At 37.9% G+C, this 24,533-nt stretch overlaps 2 protein-coding genes across 3 annotated transcripts; one reads left to right on the top strand and one right to left on the bottom strand.

Moving 5' to 3' along the window:
* The first annotated feature begins 5,472 nt into the window (after positions 1-5,472).
* LOC127191847 (olfactory receptor 480) lies at positions 5,473-12,533 on the top strand. 2 transcript variants are annotated; one of them, XM_051149177.1, is made up of 2 exons: positions 5,473-5,492; positions 11,606-12,533. In XM_051149177.1, the coding sequence occupies exons 1-2, from the start codon at positions 5,473-5,475 to the stop codon at positions 12,531-12,533; spliced, it is 948 nt and encodes a 315-aa protein (XP_051005134.1). The 2 variants fall into 2 exon arrangements, with proteins under 2 accessions (XP_051005134.1, XP_051005135.1); XM_051149178.1 differs by lacking the exon at positions 5,473-5,492 and having other exon boundaries at positions 11,499-12,533.
* A 9,197-nt stretch (positions 12,534-21,730) lies between these two features.
* Positions 21,731-22,744, bottom strand: LOC127192022 (olfactory receptor 10T2-like). The gene has a single exon (XM_051149367.1). The coding sequence runs from the start codon at positions 22,742-22,744 to the stop codon at positions 21,731-21,733; it is 1,014 nt and encodes a 337-aa protein (XP_051005324.1).
* Between the last annotated feature and the right edge of the window lie 1,789 nt (positions 22,745-24,533).

Raw genomic sequence — 24,533 nt, 5'->3', positions numbered from 1 at the left:
CATCTTTTGTTTCTAATGAAATGCTAGAATAAAATAACCCAATTTCTTAGTTTAAAAAGAAAAATCAAGCTTGGTGCAGTGGCGAGGCAGAGGCATGCACGCTCTCTTTGAGTTTGAAGCCAGCCTGGTCTACAAAACGAGTCCAGGACAGCCAGAGACAGAGAAGCCCTGTCTCAAAAACACTAAAAAATAAATAATAGAAGATAGATGATAGCAAGATAGAGAAATAGATAGAGAGATAGAGATGATAGATAGATAGATAAATAGATAGATAGATGGTAGATAGATGGTAGATAGATAGATAGATAGATAGATAGATAGATAGATAGATGATAGATAGATGGTAGATGAGAGCGAGATACTAAAATAAAAATCAGTACCAAGTGCTATACCTTATCTATATTCCAGATAGAAAGGACCGTCACAATTTTTATACTAGACATTTTGCAAAGTGTCACATGACTTTTTATCCACTCCTTTTATGCTTATGGGATTGTAGGACATGATAAGAGTCTAGGTAGTGCCATGTCTCTGCAGCAAATAAATGAACAGAGGTGTCTGGGAGCTTGCTTTAGGCAAGTTTTTATATCACCAGTTCTAAAAAACAGCAGTCAGAAAAGAAAAAGGCTGTGCATGTGGCATAGGGTGAGACAGTTAGAGTGGTCAGGGTGGAATGGGAAGGTGTAAAAACTAACAAATTATAATGGAAGAAAGACCAATTAGCACTTCAACTCACATAAGAATAATGGGCCCTTCATTCAAGAGGATGAACAAGGTCCTGTTTATCTATTTCCACAACCTTAAATGCCAATGGATTCCTTAAACTTATTTTTTTTCTTCAAAGACGTATTCTGATGTCTAAGAAACATACATATATAGCCATCAGCAATACATATATAGCTACTGGTAACTGCATTTTTATTCAAATTTATCAAGTTATATTAGGCCAAAGTTTCTCTGGTACTGTGACTCACAATTCCCCGATAATGGCTTCTAGAGAAAGATTCGTATCAGAGACAAATTTACTTACAGGATATAAATGTATAAAAGATATAAATGTTTTCAATGTGGGATGTGGCTGCCTGCAGGAAGACAAAGCAGTACACAGAAATGCAATGGGGTGAGGGACACACTCAATCCGAGGACCAATTTGTGCCTCTCTGAGTGCTGGAAACACAGGCAAATGACAAGAACTATGCACCTCCTGTTTCCTACCTGTACAAAGGAGAACATACATACCACCATGGATTCTTGCACTATTCATAAATGTGACTACAGACACTGAGCACTGTTCACACTGTAATGAAATAGCAACAAAAAAAAAAAGTCTCAATCTCCTACATTTTCCTCAAGACAAATAGTTACTTCTGCAATGATTAGGAAATTTAAGTATTCTTCTATCCTTGAAAAGCCAGGCATCTAAGTCAGTGACACATCTACCACAACACCCAGGGCGGGCCCCGAGGAATTCTTCCTGCACAGCAAAGCAACTTTTAAGTGAGTTTTTAATCATTTGGGATCCAGCCCAAAATAACTTACTTCCCTTAAAATTACAAGTTAATTACTTCATTTATTTTGGAAAATTGTACTGACTATCTAGTGGGACAGAGAACCTCTAAGAACTCACCTATTGGGACAGAGAAATAAAATGTGCATGTGATTATATAAAAGTGTATGAATGAGATCTTTTTAATTACCCATGGGTTTAATTTGTTTTTAATTGAATGATTCACAAAAGGAAATGACATCATTCCGCTGTAATTTAACTGTGGCACTTCTAAAATATGGTTGTGTTCTGTGGCTAAGGTTTCATATTTCGTATTCAGAGATGAGTTGCATTCACCATAAGAATTTAGTTTATAGCCATATATCCAACCGATCTGAAATACCATTTTCAATAATGAAATCGTGTTTATTTTCCACATCTTGTAGGTTTGTTATAGAAGACTTGAGATATGAACTATACTAGTGGGCAGATATTCCCCCATTCTCTATTGCCTACTAACATTTATGACTCCAAAAAGAATGATCAAACTTATACCAACATTTTAATGGCCCTGCCATGCACACTGGCACAGTGACTGTCAGATGGTCCTAACCATGACTGACACTTGCAATGACCTTAAGTTGGGGCTTTACTTCCCTAGGTTAAAAGTCAGGATCTTTTCATTGTAGGCTTAAGGAGACCATTGGGCATCTCTCTTTAGCACAAAGCTGACACTAAGAGGATGTAGAACCTCAGATGGCCCAATTCCAGCTAACTAAGGAAGAGGATGCTCAGTTTCATCTGTTCATCTCATTTAGATTGTAAGGAAGTGCAGCGGCTGATGAATGGCATAAACATCTAGCCAACAATTAAGTTAAAGTATCCCGGACTGCATCTGGGAGAATGAAGTTCATTTCACCTCTGTCTTCCCACTAGCATTGTGCTCACACTAACTGATTTGTATGCTACTCTCTATGAATTTGTATGTGCATATTTAATGATCCAATTCTAGAATACAGGAAGAGTTAGGAGTTTGTTGAATTCACATGTTACAATGTTTAAGAAATCAGTCTCTGTACCATAGTGTAGTTATTCTGTAGTAAACGGATAATATCTGCTTATGAGTGAGTATATACCATGCGTGCCTTTCTGGGTTTAGGTTACCTAACTCAGAATAATCTTTTCTAGTTCCATCTATTTACCTGCAAGTTTCAAGATTTCCTTGTTTTTAATAGCTAAATAGTATTCCATTGTGTAAATGTACCACAGTTTCTTTATCCATTCTTCAGTTGTTTAGGGATTAAGATGTTTTTAGGTCTAGATAGATGTCTTAAGTTGATCAATATGAGATATGATACGTATTGGTTTACATCCAGAATATTAGATGCACCAAGATAGGAAAGATGTTTCCTTCAAGGCTGCCAAATACACATAGCCAAAACACTAAGAATTTAACATCTATATAATTCCTGATTGTTTCATTGTTCTTCTTCCTGTAGGTAGTTTATTGTATTTATGTGTAATAATATAAATGTATATGTAAAATTCTAAAAAATTAATAAAAAATATTTCTTTGAGTAATCAGTGTGGCATAGTTAAATGATAAGATAAATTTCCACAACCGTATCATTACTAAACTGCAAAGCATTCTATATGCCTTTCTCCATGACTTTTCTCATAGAGGACTAACTATAGTCAACTTAGGTCCAAGATTTAAATAACTTTGTCATCAACGATTTTCCTGACGTCTTGAACTAAGACATTTTCTACTAATAGGCAATCACAGAGAACCCTGAAAAAATGCTTCAAACTTGCACTTACCACAGCTTTCAGTGTATTCTACAATTACCCTAAGGAAGGGGTCTCATGTGCCTAGTTCTTAGTACACAAGAGATTGCCATATACATAGTACTACCAATATCAAAAGAATGAATTACAAATCTTTTTATAGTTTTTATTTTATCATGGTAAGACTATCACAGGTAATCTACCCTCCTAACCATTTTTAAGCATGTAAGAAAGCATGGTTAACAATAGATATAAGGTTATATAGTAGCATATCTGTAAAAATATATTAATTCTTCCTACCTAAAAATTTATGATCATGAACTAGTAAGGGAAATAAAATATTTTCTATACACTCAAGCCCAGAGTCCACAATTCTACTTGCTGGGTTTGTGAATTGATTTGTTTTATTTTTTGTTGTTGTTATTATTTATTTATTTATTTATTCATTTATTCACTTATTCATTTATTTATAATATATTTTGTTAATTTATTCATATTACATCTGATTGTTATCCCATCCTTTGTATCCTCCCATTCTACCCTCCCTCCTATTTTCCCCTTACTCCCCTCCCTTATGACTGTGACTGAAGGGGACCTCTTCCCCTGTAAATACTCATAGGGTATCAAATCTCTTCTTGGTAGCCTTCTATCTTTCCTCTGAGTGCCACCAGGCCTCCCCATCCAGGGGACGTGATCAAATATGGGGCACCAGAGTTCGTGTGAAAGTCAGACCCCACTTTCCACTCAACTGTGAAGAACGTCCTGTCCATTGGCTAGATATGGTTAGAGGTTCGAAGTTTACTGCACATATTGTCCTTGGCTGGTGCCATTAGTTTGCTCAGGACCACTGGGCCCAGATCCGCCCATCATAATGTTCTTTTTGTAGGTTTCTAGGACCCTCTGGATCCTTCTATTTCCCCATCCTCCCATGCTTCTCTCACCTAGAGTCCCAATAGGATGTCCTCCCCTCTGACCCACTTTTCTGGTGAGAGAATACTTTCATGGGACATGCCCCTTGGGCTAGTGTCCAGATATAAGTGAATATATACCATTTGAGTCTTTCTGCTTCTGGGTTAACTCACTCATTATGATCATTTATAGCTCAATCCATTTGTCCACAAATATCGGGAATTCCTTGTTTTTAATGCCTGAGTAGTATTCCATAGTGTAAATGTACCACAGTTTCTTTATCCATTCTTCTGCTGAGGGACACTTAGGCTGTTTCCATGTTCTGGCTATTATGAATAAGGCTGCTATGAACATGGTTGAGCAAATTTTCTTGTTGTGTGCTGGAGCATCTTCTGGGTATATTCCAAGGAGTGGAATAGCTGGGTCTTGAGGAAGCCCTATTCCCAGTTTTCTGAGATAGCGCCAGGTAGATTTCCAAAGTGGCTGTACCAGTTTGTTTCAAAGAGCTCATATTACTTGGAATCATACAATGCTTGCTCTTCTGTGATAGGGCTATTTCACTTAGCGTGGTGTCTCCAGGCACTATGAATACTGTGGCGTATGGCAGCTTCCTTCTGTTTTAAGATTGAATGATGGTTTGTTGTACGAGCATACTGCATTTTCTTCGTCCATTCATACGCTGGTGGGCATTAGGTGTCTTTCAAATTTGGGTTATTGTGATGAGTACTATAATGATGAGCAATGTTAATAGTGTTTTAAAACAGAGACTTCAGTTCTTTTGGATAGAGATTGTTGGCTCACACGATAGTTTCATTCTCAATTTAAAAAAAGAACTACAAATTCTTTTCTGTAAAGGTTGTGCTGTTTTAGACTCTTATCTATAAGACAGATGCTTATATACTCCAGGCTAATGAAACAACCCTTGCTCTTGTTTAATCTTTTTCTTTGCATCAGTGATCCTGAGAAGTATAGAAAATATACAATTGTGACTTAATTAACTTTTCAACTATGATTTAGTGACACTAAGCATCCTTCACAGTGTCCACTGGCCATTTACACATCTCTTCAATAGCTTAGCCCATTTTTATTTATTTTTAGTTAATCTACTTTTTTTTTCTTTATTTTTGAAGATTTTGTTTCTTTGTGTAGCTTTGGCTGTCCTGGACTCACTCTGTAGACCAGGCTGGCCTCAAACTCACAGGGATTCACCTACCCCTGTCTCCCAAAGTGCTGGGATTACAGGTGTGCACCACTGCACCCAGCTTAATTAATTTATTTATTCTATGTATATGGGCATTTTACAGCAGGAGCCATTTGTAAAGGCTATCAATAGGCATTGCTGTCATGATCTCTGCTCCAGCATAAGAATCACATGAATTGGCTGAGCCCATGATTAAAAAGGATGTTCTGCCAAGTATACACTCAAGGACTTCAGATTTCAGAAAATGTACACTGTGGCCTCAAGGCTGAGAGTCCATTGAGATTAAACCATTTTCCCTGTGTCAGCATTATCTCCTGAGAGTGACCTTCTGCTTTTTTCCCCATGCCTGATGTCTATAAATTGAGCTAGTGAATAAAGTTAAGGGGTCATGCGGGATTGACTGCAGGCCCTCTCAAGCCTATTCTGTGTTTCCAACTATGTCTTGCCTCAGTTTCTCATTTCAATACTGTCCAGAGCAGGCTCTGGCAATTTTACCTGGATGTATATCTGGGAGCCAGAAGAAAGTGTAAGATGCCCTGATACTGGAGTTAACTGGCATTTGTGAACTGCCATGTGGGTGCTAAGAATGAAACCCAAGGCTCATAACTGCTGAGATATCTCTCCAGCTCCAATCCATTTTTAAATCATGGATTTTTCAGTTCAAAGAATTCTTTGCTTATTTTTGCAAAGTAACTCTTTTTCAAACATGTGATGTGCAGATATTTTCAAGTTCCATAGGCTTTCTCTTCATTGTCCAGAGTCTTCTCTGTGCTTTGGGCACACTTTTCTTTTGATGGGATCTTATTTGTTTTTGTTTTGTTACTTGTCCCCTTAAGTTTCATATGTAAGAAATGACTGCTCATACAAATGTCAAGGATCAGTCGCCCACTTGTAATTCCAGGATATTTTTAGTCTCAGGACTGACATCAATCCATTTCAGTTGATTTTTATTATGATGTAAGACTGAGATTGGATTTCATTCTTTTATATTTAGCTATTTAGTTTTCCCAATCATTTTTTAATATATTTTATTAATTTATTCATATTACATCTCAATTGTTATCCCATCCCTTGTATCCTCTCATTCCTCCCTCCCTCCCTCCTATTTTCCCCTTACTCCATTTGTTAATGTGAATTTCCATTATCTGCTATGTAATAATGTCACAGTCTTCAAAGATCATTCAGAACATAGGTGATGGCTTATACTGAGAGTCTCACATTATTGATTATGATGATGATGATCATTATCATCATCACATATATTATTTGAACTTTACTACATTTTCCCCTCCCTCCTCTTTTCTCCAGTCTCTCCCCTCTACCTCCCCTCTCTCCCAGATCCACCCACCTCTGCTTCCCCTCAGGAAAGTATAGGCCTCTCAGGGACATCAACCAAATACTGCATTAGAATAAGACTAAGTATATACCATCACATCAAGGCTGGATGAGGCAAGCCAGAAGGAGTAAAAAGGTTCCCCAAGCAGGCAATAAAGTCAGGGAAATCCCCTGGTGCTACTCCCAAGATTGTCACAAGAACACCAAGCTAATTGCCCATTACATATATGCAGACTAAGTCAAACCACACAGGCTCCCTATTCTCCTTCAGAGGTGGGATGGAGAAAGGAGGGAGTGGGGAAAAAAGGAATCAGATTGAGATGAGGGAAAAATACTGGGAAAAAGGACTGTAGTGGTGGGAAGCATTTTAGAGGTAAGTTGGTAACCTAGTGCAAGGGAATCTATGAGAGCAACCCTAGCAAAGACTCCTACTAATGGGAGACACAGAGCCTAAACTGGCCATCTTCTGTAACAAGGCAAGGCCTCAAGTGAAAAGATTGGGACAACAACCCAACCACAAAACCTTTGGCCTATAGTTTGTCCTGCCTGCAGAGTGTTCTGGGATCAGAGCGTAGCAGAATTGTCATCAAAGAGACCAGAGAGACTTCATTCATCCAGTAACTGATGGGAGCAGATGCAGAGTCCCACACCCAAACGTATAGTCCTGCAGAGGAAGGGGAGGAAGAATCAGAGAAACCAGATGGGTTAGGGACACCATGCAAACAGAGCCTGCAGACTCAACTAACCAGGACTCCTGGAGCTCACAAAGATTTTACTTCATTCATATTTTGGAGGTTGGAAGAGATGGTTCAGGCATTAAAGACTAGGTTAACAACCAAAAATAAATAACATTGGAAACAATTTGGGACACTTCAGCTATGTTCTTTCTCAAGAAAACCTTGATTATTTTGAATGTTCTGTGAGTGGATAAGAATTTTTGAGTTGACATTTCTATTTATATAAAGAAGGCCTCAAGGTTTCGATAGGATTTGGGTGGCTCCATACTCACATTAGATACAGTGGACATTTTAACAATATTGAATATCTCAATGCTTGAACCAAAGATGTCACACCATTTATTTACATCTTTGGTAGTTTTATTTATACCTCTTGAAGTTGTAGGTACAACACATTCCTGTGTTAATTTTTTTCCTGTTTGCTTCATCTATGTTTATGCTCTTAGAAATGGGTTTATTTTCTGAATTTCCTCTTCAAGTAATTCATGGTCCCTGTACAGAGAAGCAACTAACTTTGTTGGTTGGTTACATGGCATACCACTTTGATGATGAATTTTAGTTTTTTGAAAAATTTTTGTATTTTTTCTTTTTTTACATATGCATTTATATTATTACACATATATACAATAAACTACCTACAGCAATAAGAACCACGAAACAATCAGGAATTATATAAATGTCACATTCACAGTGTTTTGGCTATTTGTATTTGGCAACTTTGAAGAGAACATCTTTCCTATCCTGGTACATCTAAAATTCTGAATGTAAATCAGTATCTATCATATCTCATTTTTATCAACTTAAAACATCTATCTAGACCTAAAAACATCTTAACCCAAAAAATAACTAAGCTTAATTGTAAAACTAAACTATCTGGTCTTTAACCTGATCAGAGACTTGAGAAGGAATAAAATGTGTCACAGGTATCCAAAGAAAGCCCACTCCTCCTCCTCTGCTTACATGTTTGTTGTCTTTTATTTTATTTTGTCTAATTACCCAAGCTAGGACTTTCAGCACTATTCTGAATTAAAATATCAAAATTGGACACATTCTCCGCTGATTTTGTGGGGGCAACAGTTTTTCACCACTGAGTATAATGTTTGTTATGAGGTAATAATATGCAACTTTTATTATAGCAAGAGAAATTACTGTTTTCAAAGCTTGTTGTTTAAGAAGTTATATTATAAAAGTGCTTGTGTCAGAGGCTTCCTTTGGATTTACTGAGAGAATTCAGTGCTTTTTATTATTAATTTTGTAACACATTGATTTACATGTGTAATATAGCATTTTTGCATGCCATAGATAAACTTAGAGTACCTGGTCTTTAAAAAAAACTGTTCTTAAATTCACTTTGCTAATACTGTGTGGAAGAGTTTTGGATTTATATTCAACAGGGATAGTGACCTGTGGTTTTACTTTCTCATTAGTCTGTCAAGTTTAGTATTAATATGGCAAGTTTAGAAGTATTCTTTTTTCCTGTCTTCAGAATAGCTTGAGTATAGTATATTAGTATCCAACACATAGCCTTCAATGAAGATTACTGGAGATGTTATAAGGTGTTATTTGGTGCTTAATAATTGAAAGGGCCAAGCTAAGAAATGGAGAACATGTTACATGTTATCAGAAATTTGAGAGAGAATCATGCCTAAAGGAAATTTCTTGAGGATATATATCTAGCTTGACCAATCTTGATGGTGATAAAAAAAATGTTCTACATCTTGCCTATAGACTAATACTGTATTGGTATGCTAATTATGAACTGTACTAACATTTGGCAATATGTTATTATTGAGGAAACAGATAGAAAGAAGTATATGCTCTCTGTGTTATTTCCTAAAATTGCATGTGAATTTCCAACTATGATTATTAAAAGATTTATTTATTTTTATTATATGTGTGTAAGTAGTTGGCCTTCATGAGAACTTGTGTGTCACAAACATATAACACTCGCAGAGGTCAGAAGAGGGTGCCAGTTGCTCTAGTTCTGTAATGACTGGTTTTTGTGTGTGTGTTCTTTATTTTTTTTATTTTTTTAAGTTTCTTAATAAATATTTTTTTATTTTTTACATATACACTTATAGTATTATACACACACACATATATATAATAAAATAAACTACTTATAGCAAGAAGAACCATGACACAATCAGAAATTATATAAGTGTTACATTCTTAGTGTTTTGGCCTTTTGTATTTGGCAGCCTTGAAGAGAACATCTTTTCTATCTTGGTTCATCCAAAATTCTGAATGTAAATTAGTATCTATCATATCTCATTATTACCAACTTAAAACATCTATCTAGATCTAAAAAGTGTCTTAACTCCTAAACAACTAAGTTTAATTGTAAAACTAAACTGTCTGGTCTTCAACCCCATCAGAGACTTGAGAAGGAATAAAATTACTTACCTGAGTTTACAGGGGGTACAGGTTAGCAGCTTCCCAAATGAGAAGATGACAGAGAGAGTTTGCTACCTGAGCAGTCACCCAAACTCTCTATAACATTGGAGCATCATCTTCAGCCTTCTGGACCAATATATCTGACAGACATATTGGTGAGGCAGTAACTATTGAGGACCTGCTTATCCTGTCTTGGCAGAGTTTGGCCATCAACTCTGCATGGATCCAAGCTTGCCCTTTTTTAAAGGTCTGTAGTAGAAACAAGGATATTCTGCCCAGTGGCTTGTTTGCCACATTTGAAGCCATCTCCATAAGAAAGTTCTTTGATGCTCATCATCTTCTTTGAGGTAGGCTGGGCGTTGCCTGGAATTAACCTGTCTCATAGTCAGTGAATCTTTAAAATAATAAAAGCATTTTAAAATGCCATATTCTGTATGCCTCTGAGGTTTTTGAAGACCTTATCAAACTATTTTACCTTATCTTTCTATAGAATCATATATATCTATTGCACCTAAAATGTATATTCTTGGAATTACTGATTTTTTTTTAAATGACACATGATAGTACGTATTTGATGTAGAAGAAAGAGCAATTCACTTCTTACTTTTGGAAAAAGCAATAAGTACAGGTATGAGCTCTTGTGGGAGTATGGGGAACCAAACCTGAGTCCTTTGCAAGAGCGTCAAGTACTCTTAATTGCTGAGTCATCTTTCCAGATGCAATTTCCAACTATTTAAAACTGAAAATTGAATTTAAAAAAAAAAAAAAAGATGGTGTCATCGAGAGCTGCATTAAAAATATTTACTTCCTGAAAGTTTTCAACTTTAAGTTGAAACTGATTCTACATGCTGTACCTTGATCATTCTTGCCACTTCCAAGAGAGTTAGAATAGTTTTAGCAACCCACAAAAAGTTTTCACCAAAAAAGTTAATGCATGAAAGGTAAATAATAGAAGTTAGCAGATAATGCATACTTATATGAATGCAGGTCGTTGTAATTTTCACAGTCCAGATGGATTTTCAGTGGAATTTTAACAAGCAAGTCAAGTACTCGAGAGGTTATATCCCAAAAGGCATTGTTTCTCATAAACATAGCCTTGCTTTGCATTGGCAGTTCTTTGCCATTTGTCCTTATTGTTGAGGCACAGACACTAACAGGTAATAGTTTTTCTTTTCTATTGATGCAATGGTGATTATGTCTCATTTTGCATTACAATTTAAGGGTGGGTTATATTGAGACATTGATAATTTGTCCAACAACCACCTGTTCATATGCTCAATACATATTCTTATACATATTCATCTTATCCAACATAACTCTACGAGGTACATGCTGATGTAACTTATGATGAAGTAATGGTGGATTTTGTGTTTGTATGCCAATTGTCTAAAGCTCCTCAGGTTGCCAGTAATAAAACCAAGTTCTTAGTTCATCCCTCTTGAAACTGAACTCTATAAAGAAAACAAGTTTTTCTCATTTCAGTGGGGAAGCGTAAACTACCAACATGAGCTACATAGGATTTAATTATAAAAACGTAATAAATTTTCTAATCATAACTGACCATGCATCATTGAATTTTATAAGCTGAAATTCTTCCATAAGCTCTCAAATGGCAACATATTCCTGCACATGTGTCACTATTTTTTGTCACTTATATAATAAAAACAATATACAAGTGGTCCTACTGGATTCCATTCTAATGGCTTCTTGTTTTTCTTTCTGTGGCAGCTTCCTGACGTAGATGGATCCCAGAAACTACACAGTTGTAACAGAATTCATTCTTTTGGGGTTAACAGAGGATGCTACAGTCAGTGCCATTTTATTTGTTATGTTTCTAATAGTTTATTCTGTCACCTTCATGGGTAATTTGAACATAATTGTCCTAATCAGAAGCAGCCCTCAACTTCATACCCCCATGTACCTCTTCCTTAGCCATTTGGCCTTTCTAGACATTGGGTACTCCAGCTCAGTCACACCAGTCATGCTGAGGGGTTTTCTCAGGAAGGGAACACTCATTCCTGTGGCTGGCTGTGTGGCTCAACTCTGTTCTGTAGTGACTTTCGGGACATCTGAATCTTTCTTGCTGGCTTCCATGGCTTATGACCGCTATGTGGCCATCTGCTCACCTCTGCTCTACTCCACGCAGATGTCCTCCATAGTCTGCATCCTCTTAGTGGGAGCTTCCTACCTAGGTGGATGTCTGAATGCTTGGATATTTACTGGTTGTTCCTTAAATCTGTCCTTTTGTGGACCAAATAAAGTTAATCACTTCTTCTGTGACTACTCACCACTTTTGAAGCTTTCTTGTTCTCATGACTTTTCTTTTGAGGTCATTCCAGCAATCTCTTCAGGCTCCATTATTGTGGTCACCGTATTCATCATTTCTCTGTCTTATGTCTACATCCTTGTGTCAATCCTGAAGATGCGCTCCACTGAGGGCCGCCAGAAGGCCTTCTCCACCTGCACCTCCCACCTCACTGCAGTCACTCTGTTCTTTGGGACCATCACATTCATCTATGTGATGCCCCAGTCCAGCTACTCCACAGACCAGAACAAGGTGGTGTCTGTGTTCTACACAGTGGTGATCCCCATGTTGAATCCCCTCATCTACAGTCTCAGAAACAAGGAAGTTAAAGAGGCCATGAGAAAAATGATGGCAAAAGCACATTGGTGGTCCTGAAATATTTTAATTTAAAAACAGCATAATGAAGTTCTTCTCTTACAGGTGAATGACAATGCACTAAATAAATTTAAGACTATGTTTAAAATATTCTAGACTTATTAATTTTATCATCCCATTATGAGGAGTCTTTACAGTATAAAAATAATGAATTCACTAAGATAGCAACATTATTTTTTCCTTTATCCTTTTATTGGCTACCATTTTTTTTGCATCTGTAAGCACAAATATTTTCACTTAAGTCCTCTTTTCTTTGAATACAGCCTTTAGAATAAAAATGGTAGAAGCTTCCAGAATCCCTTGAATAAGTATAACATTGCAATCCATCAAGTTAGTCTGAAAGATGGCCTCCTGCTCCACAGATATCTAAGGAATGGAACTATAAGAGCTGGTGTTGGAAGGATGCTATTCCCAACAGGATTCCTCTTGTGTGTCTGCTGGTGAACTATAATTCAGCCCACTTGAAAGATAGCCCAGATTCTCTCTTAGTCAATGGCTGTTATCCTTTAGGAATCTGTTGTCAAGGGGACATCTATTGAGGATAATCACAGCTGCCTTAATCCTGTGGAGATGAAGCACTCAGAGTACTCTTGGGCTGTTTCACTATAGAAAATAGCGTGTCATAATTCTATAGTGTTTTTGAACAATTCATTTCTTTAGTTACTCTGTGGGTGAAAAGTTTTGTTTTTAAAGATTTATCTATTTTATGTGCACAAGTGTCTTGTCTAGATGTATGCCTATACACCATGTATTTGCCTGGTGCCCAGGAAAGTCAGAACACTGTGTCAGATCCCATAAAACTGGGGAAACAATTGGCTGAAAAGCACCATCTATGTGCCAGAAATCAAACCTTGATTATCTGCAAGAACAACAAGTGCTTGTAACCTGTGAGCAATGTCTCCAGCCCTGTGTTCTCAATTTTTTAATATGTACTTCATTGGAAAAACAGCAGTCTTTAGAATTCTTTCTCTGAACCAGACTGTTTCATATTAATAATTTTAAATTATTTGTGCTATATTTCACCCCTTTGGTACTTACATATCAATCTTTTTTGTAAATGCATTTAAACAAAAAGCATAACCTTTGAAGAAGCTGGGGGTTTTTATGAAAATGTACATTTTTATTAATCTTAATGCATCTTTTTTCTGGTATAAAAAAATTTAATGTGAGAAAGAAAGAAGGTTCTATGTTACACAATGTGCAGTGTTTTCACCGTTTTCAATCTTAAGTCCAATTTTCCTGAGTGCTGGAAGAACAAGAACCTGTGTCAGTAAGATTTTGAAATTGAAGGTTTGATGGAAACTTCATAAATTCTACTTCTTTAGACTTTTCCAGTAATGTTTTAATATCAAATTATACAAGTTAAATTATTCTCTGAACTAAATAATGAGGAATTGTTGGTCTCTGCAATGCTAACTCTCTGACTAACATTTACCCTAGAGGTTTATTTACAACCAAGCACTATATACAAAATTGATACGAGATAATACAATGTGGTCCACAAATGTTTCTGTGGCCACAAGCATTTAGTGGCTGTGTTATGTGAATGCACATGACAAAAAATTAATTCCAGTAGGGTCTAGGTGTAAAGAAGCAAATGACATAATCATTAAATGTTTATTTTCTTTGAAATAATATAAAAGTATGCAAAGGAGGATCCTTTGAATATGTAGCCTTTCGAGTACTCACTTCATTGTCTTTAGAATGCATTTTGAAATCATCTATGACCCAAAACACAGTGGCCTAAGGTGCTTTCAAATGCAGCTAGAGTTTGTATATTTCAAAGTGTTGAGGAATAAGGTGGAGTTTGTTTTTCCTTCATCTCCCAGCATGTGCTTGTATTGTGTTCCCCATCATCCCTAACTCTACCTGTTTTTCAGTTGGAATTGGGTAAGTCCATTTAGTATGATTGTGTCTTCTTCTGTACACAAATAGCTGCTTGTTTACTTAGAGATTATCAAGATTCAGCCAGTAGAATAGGATTAAAATAAAAGATCAAGAGTTTCAGGGCTAAGTGATCGATGGTAATGGGAAAGTATAGGAATCTAATCTAATATGAGGCCATGGGAAATATGAGGGGAATGACCTGAAAGGAATGATGGATTCACTGTGAAATGAAGAGATCAAAGTTCCCATTGTGACTAAAGAGTTTTGGCATAGGGTCACTAGAAGTATTAATTCAAGTTACTTGGGGTTTCCCAAATTGAATGTGTCATGAAATATGCATCTTATATAATCTCTGTACACTAACTGTTTCTATTCTCTTTGGTCTTGAAAAATGTAGACTAACAGTGTCTAAGAATTCTGTTCTTGGAAGTCCATGTTTAAGATATATGCAAATACCCACCCAGCTATCTAATGTGCATGATTAAGCTTAAAATGGTATGAAGGAGCAGAAGCTATATAAGTGAATGGCCAAGCCTTCATCCTCAAAGTGCAGCATGTTGATGGACTCAATAAGACCTTAAATAGAATACCTCCCTTTTCAGATAAGGTGTTTTCTGGATTTCCACTACCAGAACCAGTCTGGATACCTCTACTGCCAACAGAGTATTTCAGTCTGATCCTAGCCCAGCTCCTCTCTGCACAGGTTTACTTGGTCACCTAGTGGCAGGTTGAGCCAGCATGAGGAAGACTTGGTCATGGTGCCAGATTAAAGATAACACCTGCAAGTTTGTATTTTTATCTTGCAGAGTTATAAAAACACCCTAAGGAAAGATGTAAGACATATGGATAGTTTCAGTTTCCCAGCACTGAAGGAGGTAGTGGACTGCTACACTAAATAACAAACTCTGTTAGCTTTCTGCTGGTGCCATAAGAAGTTACTTCAGGGTTAGTACCTTAAGGCATTATCTCATAGTACCAAATATCTAAAGTCCAGTGTGATTCTTGTTGAGATGCAGCCAAGAAGGCAATACCTCAAAGATGCTTTGGAGGCTTAAGAGACAATCAGAACTGCTCTCTCTTCTTGGTTTCTACCTTTCTTTCTATGTATTCCACACCAACAAGGTTTTGTGTAGATTTCATTTTAAGTCACAGCTTTAAAGAACATTTTTTCAGCTAGGCTATTTTTTTATAGATTAGTGAATGAATACTTTTATTGAGATGGCTTGAGTTATGCACAAAAGCATGTATGACTCAATGATAGCAGCATAACCAAATGGTTGGTGTCTTATACAGACCTATATCTATTTGCACACCTTCCAGACAATCGTGGAGAATTGGGGAGTCTTTCGTATGCAGCAACTGTTTCCTACTTGCATGACCTCAGATGAAAGAAGGTGCAGCTAGGCTATTTTTAAGAACTTTTGTCATTGTAACAAGACCCCTTTGATAAGACAATTTATTTTTCAACTAATGAATTTAACTTATCTGAGTAATTTAGTATACTGCCAGTTGATGGGATTTGTTTCTGTAGATCTATGGAAAGCTGCTATTATGCCTACAACATTGAACAGTGAAAGACATTTTGTATTCTACTCTTGGGAATATACCCAGAAGATGCTCCAGCACACAACAAGAACATTTGCTCAACCATGTTCATAGCAGCCTTATTCATAATAGCCCGAACATGGAAACAGCCTAAGTATCCCTCAGTAGAAGAATGGATAAAGAAACTGTGGTACACTTACACTATGGAATACTACTCAGCTATTAAAAACAAGGAATTCCTGAAATTTGTGGACAGATGGATTGAGCTAGAAATGATCATAATGAGTGAGTTAACCCAGAAGCAGAAAGACTCAACTGGTATATGCTCACTTATATCTGAACACTAGCCCAAGGATCATGTCCCATGAAAGTCTTCACTTACCAGGAAAGTGGGACAGAGGGGAGGACATCCTATTGGGACTCTAGGTGAGAAAAGCATGGACTCTAGGTGAGAAAAGCATGGGAGAATGGGGAAATAGAAGGATCCAGAGAATCCTAGAAACCTACAAAAAGAACATTATGATGGGCGGATCTGGGCGCAAGGGTCCCGCTCAAACTATGGCACCAGCCAAGGACAATACATGCAGTAAACTTCGAACCCTTAACCAGATCTAGCCAATGGACAGGACGTTCTTCACAGTTGAGTGGAAAGTGCGGTCTGACTTTCACATGAACTCTGCTGCCCCATATTTGACCACGTCCCCTGGATGGGGAGGCCTGGTGGCACTCAGAGGAAGGATAGCAGGCTACCAAGAAGAGACTTGATACCCCATGAGTATATACAGGGGGAATAGGTCCCCTTCATGCACAGTTATAGTGGAGGAGCATAAGGGGAAAATGGGAGGGAGGGAGGAATGGGAGGATACAAGGGATGGGATAACAACTGAGATGTAGTATGAATAAATTAATAAAATATATTTTAAAAAATAAAAAAAAGAAATTGAGGCTTTCAGAAACCTTTTCTCCAATTACTTCTGCAGTTACATAATACCTAAGATTCAACATTCTTAAAGGTTTTTGGAAAATTTATGCAAAATAAGTAAAACTTAACTGAACAGAAAATTTTCTCTAGTCAGGTTGCTGGAAAATATTTTTAATGGTAGAACTTGTGAGGCAGAGAATCTCTGAGTTTTAGGCCATCTTGGTTTACAAAGTGAGTTCCAGGACAGCCAAGCTACAGAGAAACTCTGTTTTTTTTTTTTTTAATTTATTCTTCTTACATCTCAATGTTTATCCCATAACTTGTATCGTCCCATTCCCCCCCCCCATTTTCCCATTATTCCCCTCCCTTATGACTGTTCCTGAGGGGGATTACCTCCCCCTGTATATGCTCATAGGATATCAAGTCTCTTCTTGGTAACCTGCTGTCCTTCCTCTGAGTGCCACCAGGTCTGCCCCTCCAGGGGACATGGTCAAATGTGAGGCACCAGAGTACGAGAGAAAGTCATATCCCACTCTCCACTCAACTGTGGAGAATGTTCTGACCATTGGCTAGATCTGGGTAGGGGTTTAAAGTTTAATGCCTGTATTGTCCTTGGCTGGTGCCTTAGTTTGAGCAGGACCCCTGGGCCCAAATCTGCCTATCATAATGTTCTACTTGTAGGTTTCTAGGACCCTCTGGATCCTTCTACTTTGCTATTCTCCCATGCTTTTCTCATTTAGAGTCCCAATACGATGTCCTCCCCTCTGTCCCAGTTTCCTGGTAAGTGAAGGCTTTCGTGGGACATGCCCCTTGGGCTAGTATGCAGATTTAAGTGAGTATATACCATTTGAGTCTTTCTGCTTCTGGGTTAACTCACTCATTATGATCATTTCTAGCTCAATCCATTTATCCACAAATTTCGTGAATTCCTTGTTTTTAATAGCTGAGTAGTATTCCATAGTGTATATATACCACAGTTTCTTTATCCATTCTTCTACTGATGGACACTTAGGCTGTTTCTATGTTCTGGCTATTATGAATAAAGCTGCTATGAACATGGTTGAGCAAATTTTCTTGTTGTGTGCTGGAGCATCTTCTGGGTATATTCCAAGGGGTGGAATAGCTGGGTCTTGAGGAAGCCCTATTCCCATTTTTCTGAGATAGCGCCAGATAGATTTCCAAAGTGGCTGTACTGGTTTTCATTCCCACCAGCAATGAAGGAGTGTTCCTCTCTCCCCACATCCTCGCCAGCATGTGGTGTCGCTTGAATTTTTGATCTTAGCCATTCTGATGGGTGTAAGATGGAATCTCAGAGTTGTTTTGATTTGCATTTCCCTGATCACTAAGGAGGTTGAGCATTTCTTTAAGTGTTTCTCAGCCATTTGATATTCCTCTGTTGAGAATTCTCTGTTTAGTTCCAAGCCCCATTTCTCAATTGGGTTGTTTGGTTTGGTGGTGTTTAATTTCTTGAGTTCCCAATCTGTAGGCTGTTGCTTTGTTCTCTTGACAGTGTCTCCTGCCTTACAGAAGCTTCTCAGCCTCATGAGTTCCCATTTATTAATGGCTCTGTCTTGAAAAACCAAAAAGAAAGAAAAGAAAAATAAATGACTAAAACAACCTAGGATTTGAAAACTGAATTGAGTAAAGAGATAGAAATGGGGAAGAAATCTTAAAATTAAATGGAGCCGGACAGTGGGGGTGCATTCCTTTAATTCCAACACTTGGGAGGCAGAGGCAGGTGGATCTCTGTGAGTTCGAGGCCAGCCTGGTCTACAAAGTGAGTCCAGGACACCCAAGGCTACACAGAGAAACCCTATCTCAAAAAACCAAAAAAAAAAAAAAAAAAAAAAAAAAAAAAAAACCTCAGTGAAGAATTAAAGACTTTCTAGAAAATCCTAACGATAAAATGGATCAAGTAAAGAATATCAGGACTTGAAGATAAACTAGAGATATCAGACCACTCAAGCAAAGGATATGAAAAAAAAATTAAAGACTCAGATACACTGAGCGTGCAGGAAATTCAGGACACCACAAGAAAATAAATCTTCAAATTATAGGTGTAGATGTAGGAGAGTAATCCCAATGTGGTGACATAGATCTTCAGCATGATCACAGAGGGAAACTTCCCCAAAGTAAGGAATGGCGTACCCATACAGATCTAAGAATCACACAGAGCACCAAATAGATAAGACCAGAAAGATAACCTCCTACAGCATATGATAGTTAAAATACTAAATAAAAGAAAGAGAGACTACTGAAACCTGCAGGAGAAAAACCACAATTAATTATAAAGGAAAATCTGTTGAGGAGCAGCTGATTTCTTGATGGAAACTTTAAAATCAGAATAACCTGTGTTCAGTTCTAAAAAGCTGCAGTTGCCAACTAGACTTCTATACACAGAAAAATTATCTACTCTGGTTGAAAGAGGAATTAAAAAATGTTCCATGATAGGACTAGACTAAAAGTGTTCTTGTCACCAAATCAGCCCACAGAGAGTACTGGAAGCATTACTTTTGACTGAAGAGAGGAAGCCAAGAGACTATAGAAATAAAGCAAAAAAACCCATCATTACTGAAACACAATATAGCTAAAAGCAAACAACAAAAGCAAAAATGGTTTCACTCCAAACACACTTTTTTCAACAATAACTTTAAATATTAATGGCCTCAACTCTCCAATCAAAAGATGCAGGCTGAAGTGTCCCTTAGTAGAAGAATGGATAAAGAAACTGTGGTACATGCTGGCGAGGATGTGGGGAGAGAGGAACACTCCTTCATTGCTGGTGGGAATGCAAACCAGTACAGCCACTTTGGAAATCTATCTGGTGCTATCTCAGAAAAATGGGAATAGGGCTTTCTCAAGACCCAGCTATTCCACCCCTTGGAATATACCCAGAAGATGCTCCAGCACACAACAAGAAAATTTGCTCAACCATGTTCATAGCAGCTTTATTCATAATAGCCAGAACATAGAAACAGCCTAAGTGTCCATCAGTAGAAGAATGGATAAAGAAACTGTGGTATATATACACTATGGAATACTACTCAGCTATTAAAAACAAGGAATTCCCGAAATTTGTGGATAAATGGATTGAGCTAGAAATGATCATAATGAGTGAGTTAACCCAGAAGCAGAAAGACTCAAATGGTATATACTCACTTAAATCTGCATACTAGCCCAAGGGGCATGTCCCACGAAAGCCTTCACTTACCAGGAAACTGAGACAGAGGGGAGGACATCCTATTGGGACTCTAGATGAGAGAAGCATGAGAGAATAGCAAAGTAGAAGGATCCAGAGGGTCCTAGAAACCTACAAGTAGAACATTATGATAGGCAGATTTAGGCCCAGGGGTCCCGCTCAAACTAAGGCACCAGCCAAGGACAATACAGGCATTAAACTTTAAACCCCTACCCAGATCTAGCCAATGGTCAGAACATTCTCCACAGTTGAGTGGAGAGTGGGATATGACTTTCTCACGTACTCTGGTGCCTCACATTTGACCATGTCCCCTGGAGGGGGAGACCTGGTGCCACTCAGAGGAAGGACAGCAGGTTACCAAGAAGAGAGTTGATACCCAATGAGCATATACAGGGGGAGGTAATCCCCCTCAGGAACAGTCATAGGGGAGGGGAATAATGGGAAAATGGGGGGGGAGGGAGAGAAGAATGGGAGGATACAAGGAATGGGATAACCATTGAGATGTAATAAGAATAAATTAATAAAAAATAAATAAATAAATTTTTTAAAAAGTGAGAGCAGGAGAGCTAACCCTGCCCCTTGCTGGCTGTGGCAGTGAATGATCTAGCCTGGCCAGTGCTGGAGAGGTCATTCTGGTGGTGTGGGTGCCGGTGAACTGGCAGACCTATCAGCTCAGTTACCTCCCGAGGCCAGATGCAGAGCTTTGAGTTGGCCCACTCCAAGATTTACCCTATCTATGCTGGAAGAGCACATGAAAGGGGTAGTCCTGAAGATCCAAGGCAGCAGAATCTACATGACACAGGGCAACACTGGGATATCCGAAAGGAGTTGCAGTGAGGATTCAGTATAGTGTACCAGAAGCCAGATGCCTTGCAAGAACCCAATGACTCATTGCAATAAACATTTGCAAATAAAGATGTAAGGACAAAGGGTTATACTGAGTGACACTTTACAGCTTCCACACAAGATTTTTTAAGCTATTTCATTTTATTTTATTGGGGGGGACTGCAAAGGGGAGGGCAGATACAAAGGGATAGGGAGATGAGTGGGATTGGGTACATGTTGTGTAATTCACGAAGAATCAATAGAAAAACTTTGAAATTTTAAAATAATATCTGTTGATCTGGGGATTTTATTTATCAGTTTATTTTTGCATGAACACATGTATTATATTTTAAGCTGATTTTTAATAGAAATAAATAATTCTCTCAAGTTGACTTTATTTTTCCTGTATTGCAATCATGTCTCATTCTCTGTTCTGTCTTGAGGAGTTTGTACTTCCTCCTTTGTCATCCAATCACACTGCGGAGTTCTACTCACTGTACTCCTCTCTCCCTGCCTCTCCTTCTTCTGTTTCACTATCTGTACTCATAGCCTTCCTTTTGCTTCCTTAATTTTTTTCTTTTATATTTGTTCACTAATATAATAATTTTCTTTTCCACCAAAGCAACTGTGATCTTAAAAATCGTGTTCAAAGCATTCTGATATGTCTGCTAAATGCATGTACGTATCCATAAATGCTTTAAATCCATGATCTAGTTGCCATAGGAAGGTGGTGAGACCAGGACTATTCAGACAATTAGGTAATATTTTAATTCTTTGTACATTAAAAATGGCTTTTTGATAGAAATACCCAATTTCCCACTATTGTTCTAAGTGCTCAATAGTTGTTTTTAAATGTTCAGGTTTTTTTTTTTTTTTTTTTTTTTTTTTTTTTGCCAGGCAAGGCAAAATTTTATTAACACTGTCTAATACCTTCCTCAGGGCTGTCTGCATTTCTTTGTTTCTTAGGCTATAAACAATGGGGTTGAGCAGAGGTGTCAGTACTGTATATGTGACAGCCATCAGCATGTCTTCACTGAAGGATTCATTGTTCTTGGGTATTAAGTAGACAAAGCAGGCAAATCCATAGTGCAGAGACACAACTGTGAGATGGGAGGAGCATGTTGAGAAAGCCTTATACCTCCCCTGTACAGAAGGCATTTTTACAGCTAGGAGAACTATGAAGACATAGGAAATCACGATCAAAACAAAGCTGCCCACGAGAACAAATGCAGAGAGGATAAAAATAATCATTGCATGATGAGCAGTGTAATCACAGGCAAGGTGAACCACTGGTGAAATATCACAGAAAAAGTGCTGGATATTGTTGGAGTCACAGAAAGACAAGTTGAATATGGTGAAGGTGATGCCAAGGGAACAGAGGAAGCCAACCACACAGGAAGCCACCATGAGCTGAAAACAGACCTTTTGGGTCATAAAGATATGATAATGCAGTGGGCTATGGATGGCAGTGTAACGGTCGTAGGACATGGCAGCCATGATGAAACAGTTGTTGGCTGCCAGTCCGAAGAAGAAAAACATCTGTGTGGCACACTCAGGGAGAGAGATGGCCTTGCTCTCTGACAGCAAGTCTACTAACATGCGGGGCAGGATCACCATAGTGGTGCAGGTTTCTGAAAAGGACAGAGCAAAGAGGAAGAAGTACATGGGGGTGTGAAGGCTGTGATTGAGCTTGATGGCCACCATGATGGATGCATTTGCTATGAGGATGGTCACATGGGAGAGGAGAATCACAGTGAAGAGTAGATTCTGCAGTTCTGGGAAACTGGAAAATCCCCACAGAATGAATGTGGTCACTGTGGTGTGATTGCCCATCCTCCTGTTGGAAACAATTTTGTCTCGGAAGTGAATATGTGTTTGAGGTCAAGACTCTAAGATGTTTGTGAGGAACTTCTGCACTAATGCCATCAATAACTTAATTAAGATTGTCCAAGTTAGTACAAAGCAATTGAAAAACAGAACTTGTAAAGGAGGAGGTAAGAACAGTAAAATAGCTCAGCAGATAAAGGTGTTTGCAGCTGCATCTTATGAAGAGAGTTCAATCTCAAGGACACACATCTTGGAAGGAAAAAACTGGCTCCCACACATGTAACATGGTATTTGTCACACACCACACACACACACATACACACACACACACACACACACACACACACACACACCACATATACACATGCACAAATAATAAGTAAATGAATGTATGTGTGTATGCATAAACGTGAACCTAACTATGTCAAACCAGGAGCCTAACAGTTGAGGGAAATGATTTGAATATGAGAATCTGCATGAAAGTCACAGAGTGGCCCCAAAATATCTTCTTGGCTACTACTCACAACACATTCCTTAACATTCTTTTTCCTATTTCGGATCTTCAGGGAGGAAAACAGAGAGTATAAATGTCTTAGTCACTTGATTTTAATGTGCTAGAGTTTTCAAATGACATTTCTCATCAGATGATGCCTGGCCCTTCAGTATTGTTTACTAACTTGTTAATGTAATTTCCATTCAAATTGACATGATTTTTTTTAAATCTGCAGAGATAAAGCAGGAAATTCTAAAGGAGCTTTCCCTTTTTCAGTCTAATCTGTTAGTTTGTATTATCCACCACCTAGTGACTCCAGGAATGATTTTTGCACCAATAACCAGGTCAGATGAATAAATGAACTCAGCACATGCAACTTCTGAGTTGCTGTCTTAGTAATAGCAATTGAAAGTAGAGAAGTTAAGGTCTCATCAAAATTCTTGTTCAAGGCAGAGACGATATAACAAACTTAGTTGGAATCAACATGATCACAAAGACAGTCTCATTCCAGAACTGCAAGTTATTGTCACAATGGTCTGGTGAACTTTTATGTTTTTAGCAGAATGCTCAATGTCTTTTCTAGCTGGTGAGGCTGAACGTTTCTCTTTGCAATGCAGGCATGAAACGAACAATGGAAGTTCCCAGACCGATCTCACACAGTCATATTTCTATCTTGTTGGTTCCGTTGGCATGCAGTCTATGAAGAAGGCTGGGGGGGAGAGGGAATTGCCAGAAAGACTTTCATACAATTTTATTTTTTAATCTCAGCTACTGTTAAAGGTGTAGGAAAAAACACACTAAGAAAGTTGGATAGAAAAAGAAGGCATGGAAGAGAAATAGAGAAAGAGATGTTAGCTAGAAATTATCTAGTACAAGTCACGAAGATAAATTAAAATGACAAAAATATATTCTTATTTGAAGAGTTACTGTTTTCTATTTGTATTGTGAATGTAGGTACAGAACATAATATCCAAACCAGAAAATGGGCACATATTTCATACATTTATGTCACAAATAGTACTATCTCATAGAATACTCACAAAACATGTGATAGGGTCAGCATTTAGATTTACAAAGAGGGGATTTGGGTGCAGAATGTTTAGGTGTCTATTAGAGGTTATTAATGTATTCAATATATGTTAACTAAATGACCATGATGTTTCAGATACTTAAACTTGTGTGAGAAACACAATGTTAGTCCCGTTATGTGGGAGTGCATGACTGGTTATTCAATCAGAGACTCCCTTTCTGAGGAGGTGACACTCTCAGTTATAGAGTGGAATGAGAAACTGCGTTCAACAC

The sequence above is a fragment of the Acomys russatus genome, chromosome 7, assembly GCF_903995435.1.
Source record: "Acomys russatus chromosome 7, mAcoRus1.1, whole genome shotgun sequence".
NCBI classification, from domain to species: Eukaryota; Metazoa; Chordata; class Mammalia; order Rodentia; family Muridae; genus Acomys; species Acomys russatus.
Note: the sequence above shows the minus strand (reverse complement) of the source record. Positions and strands in the feature narration are given on the sequence as shown.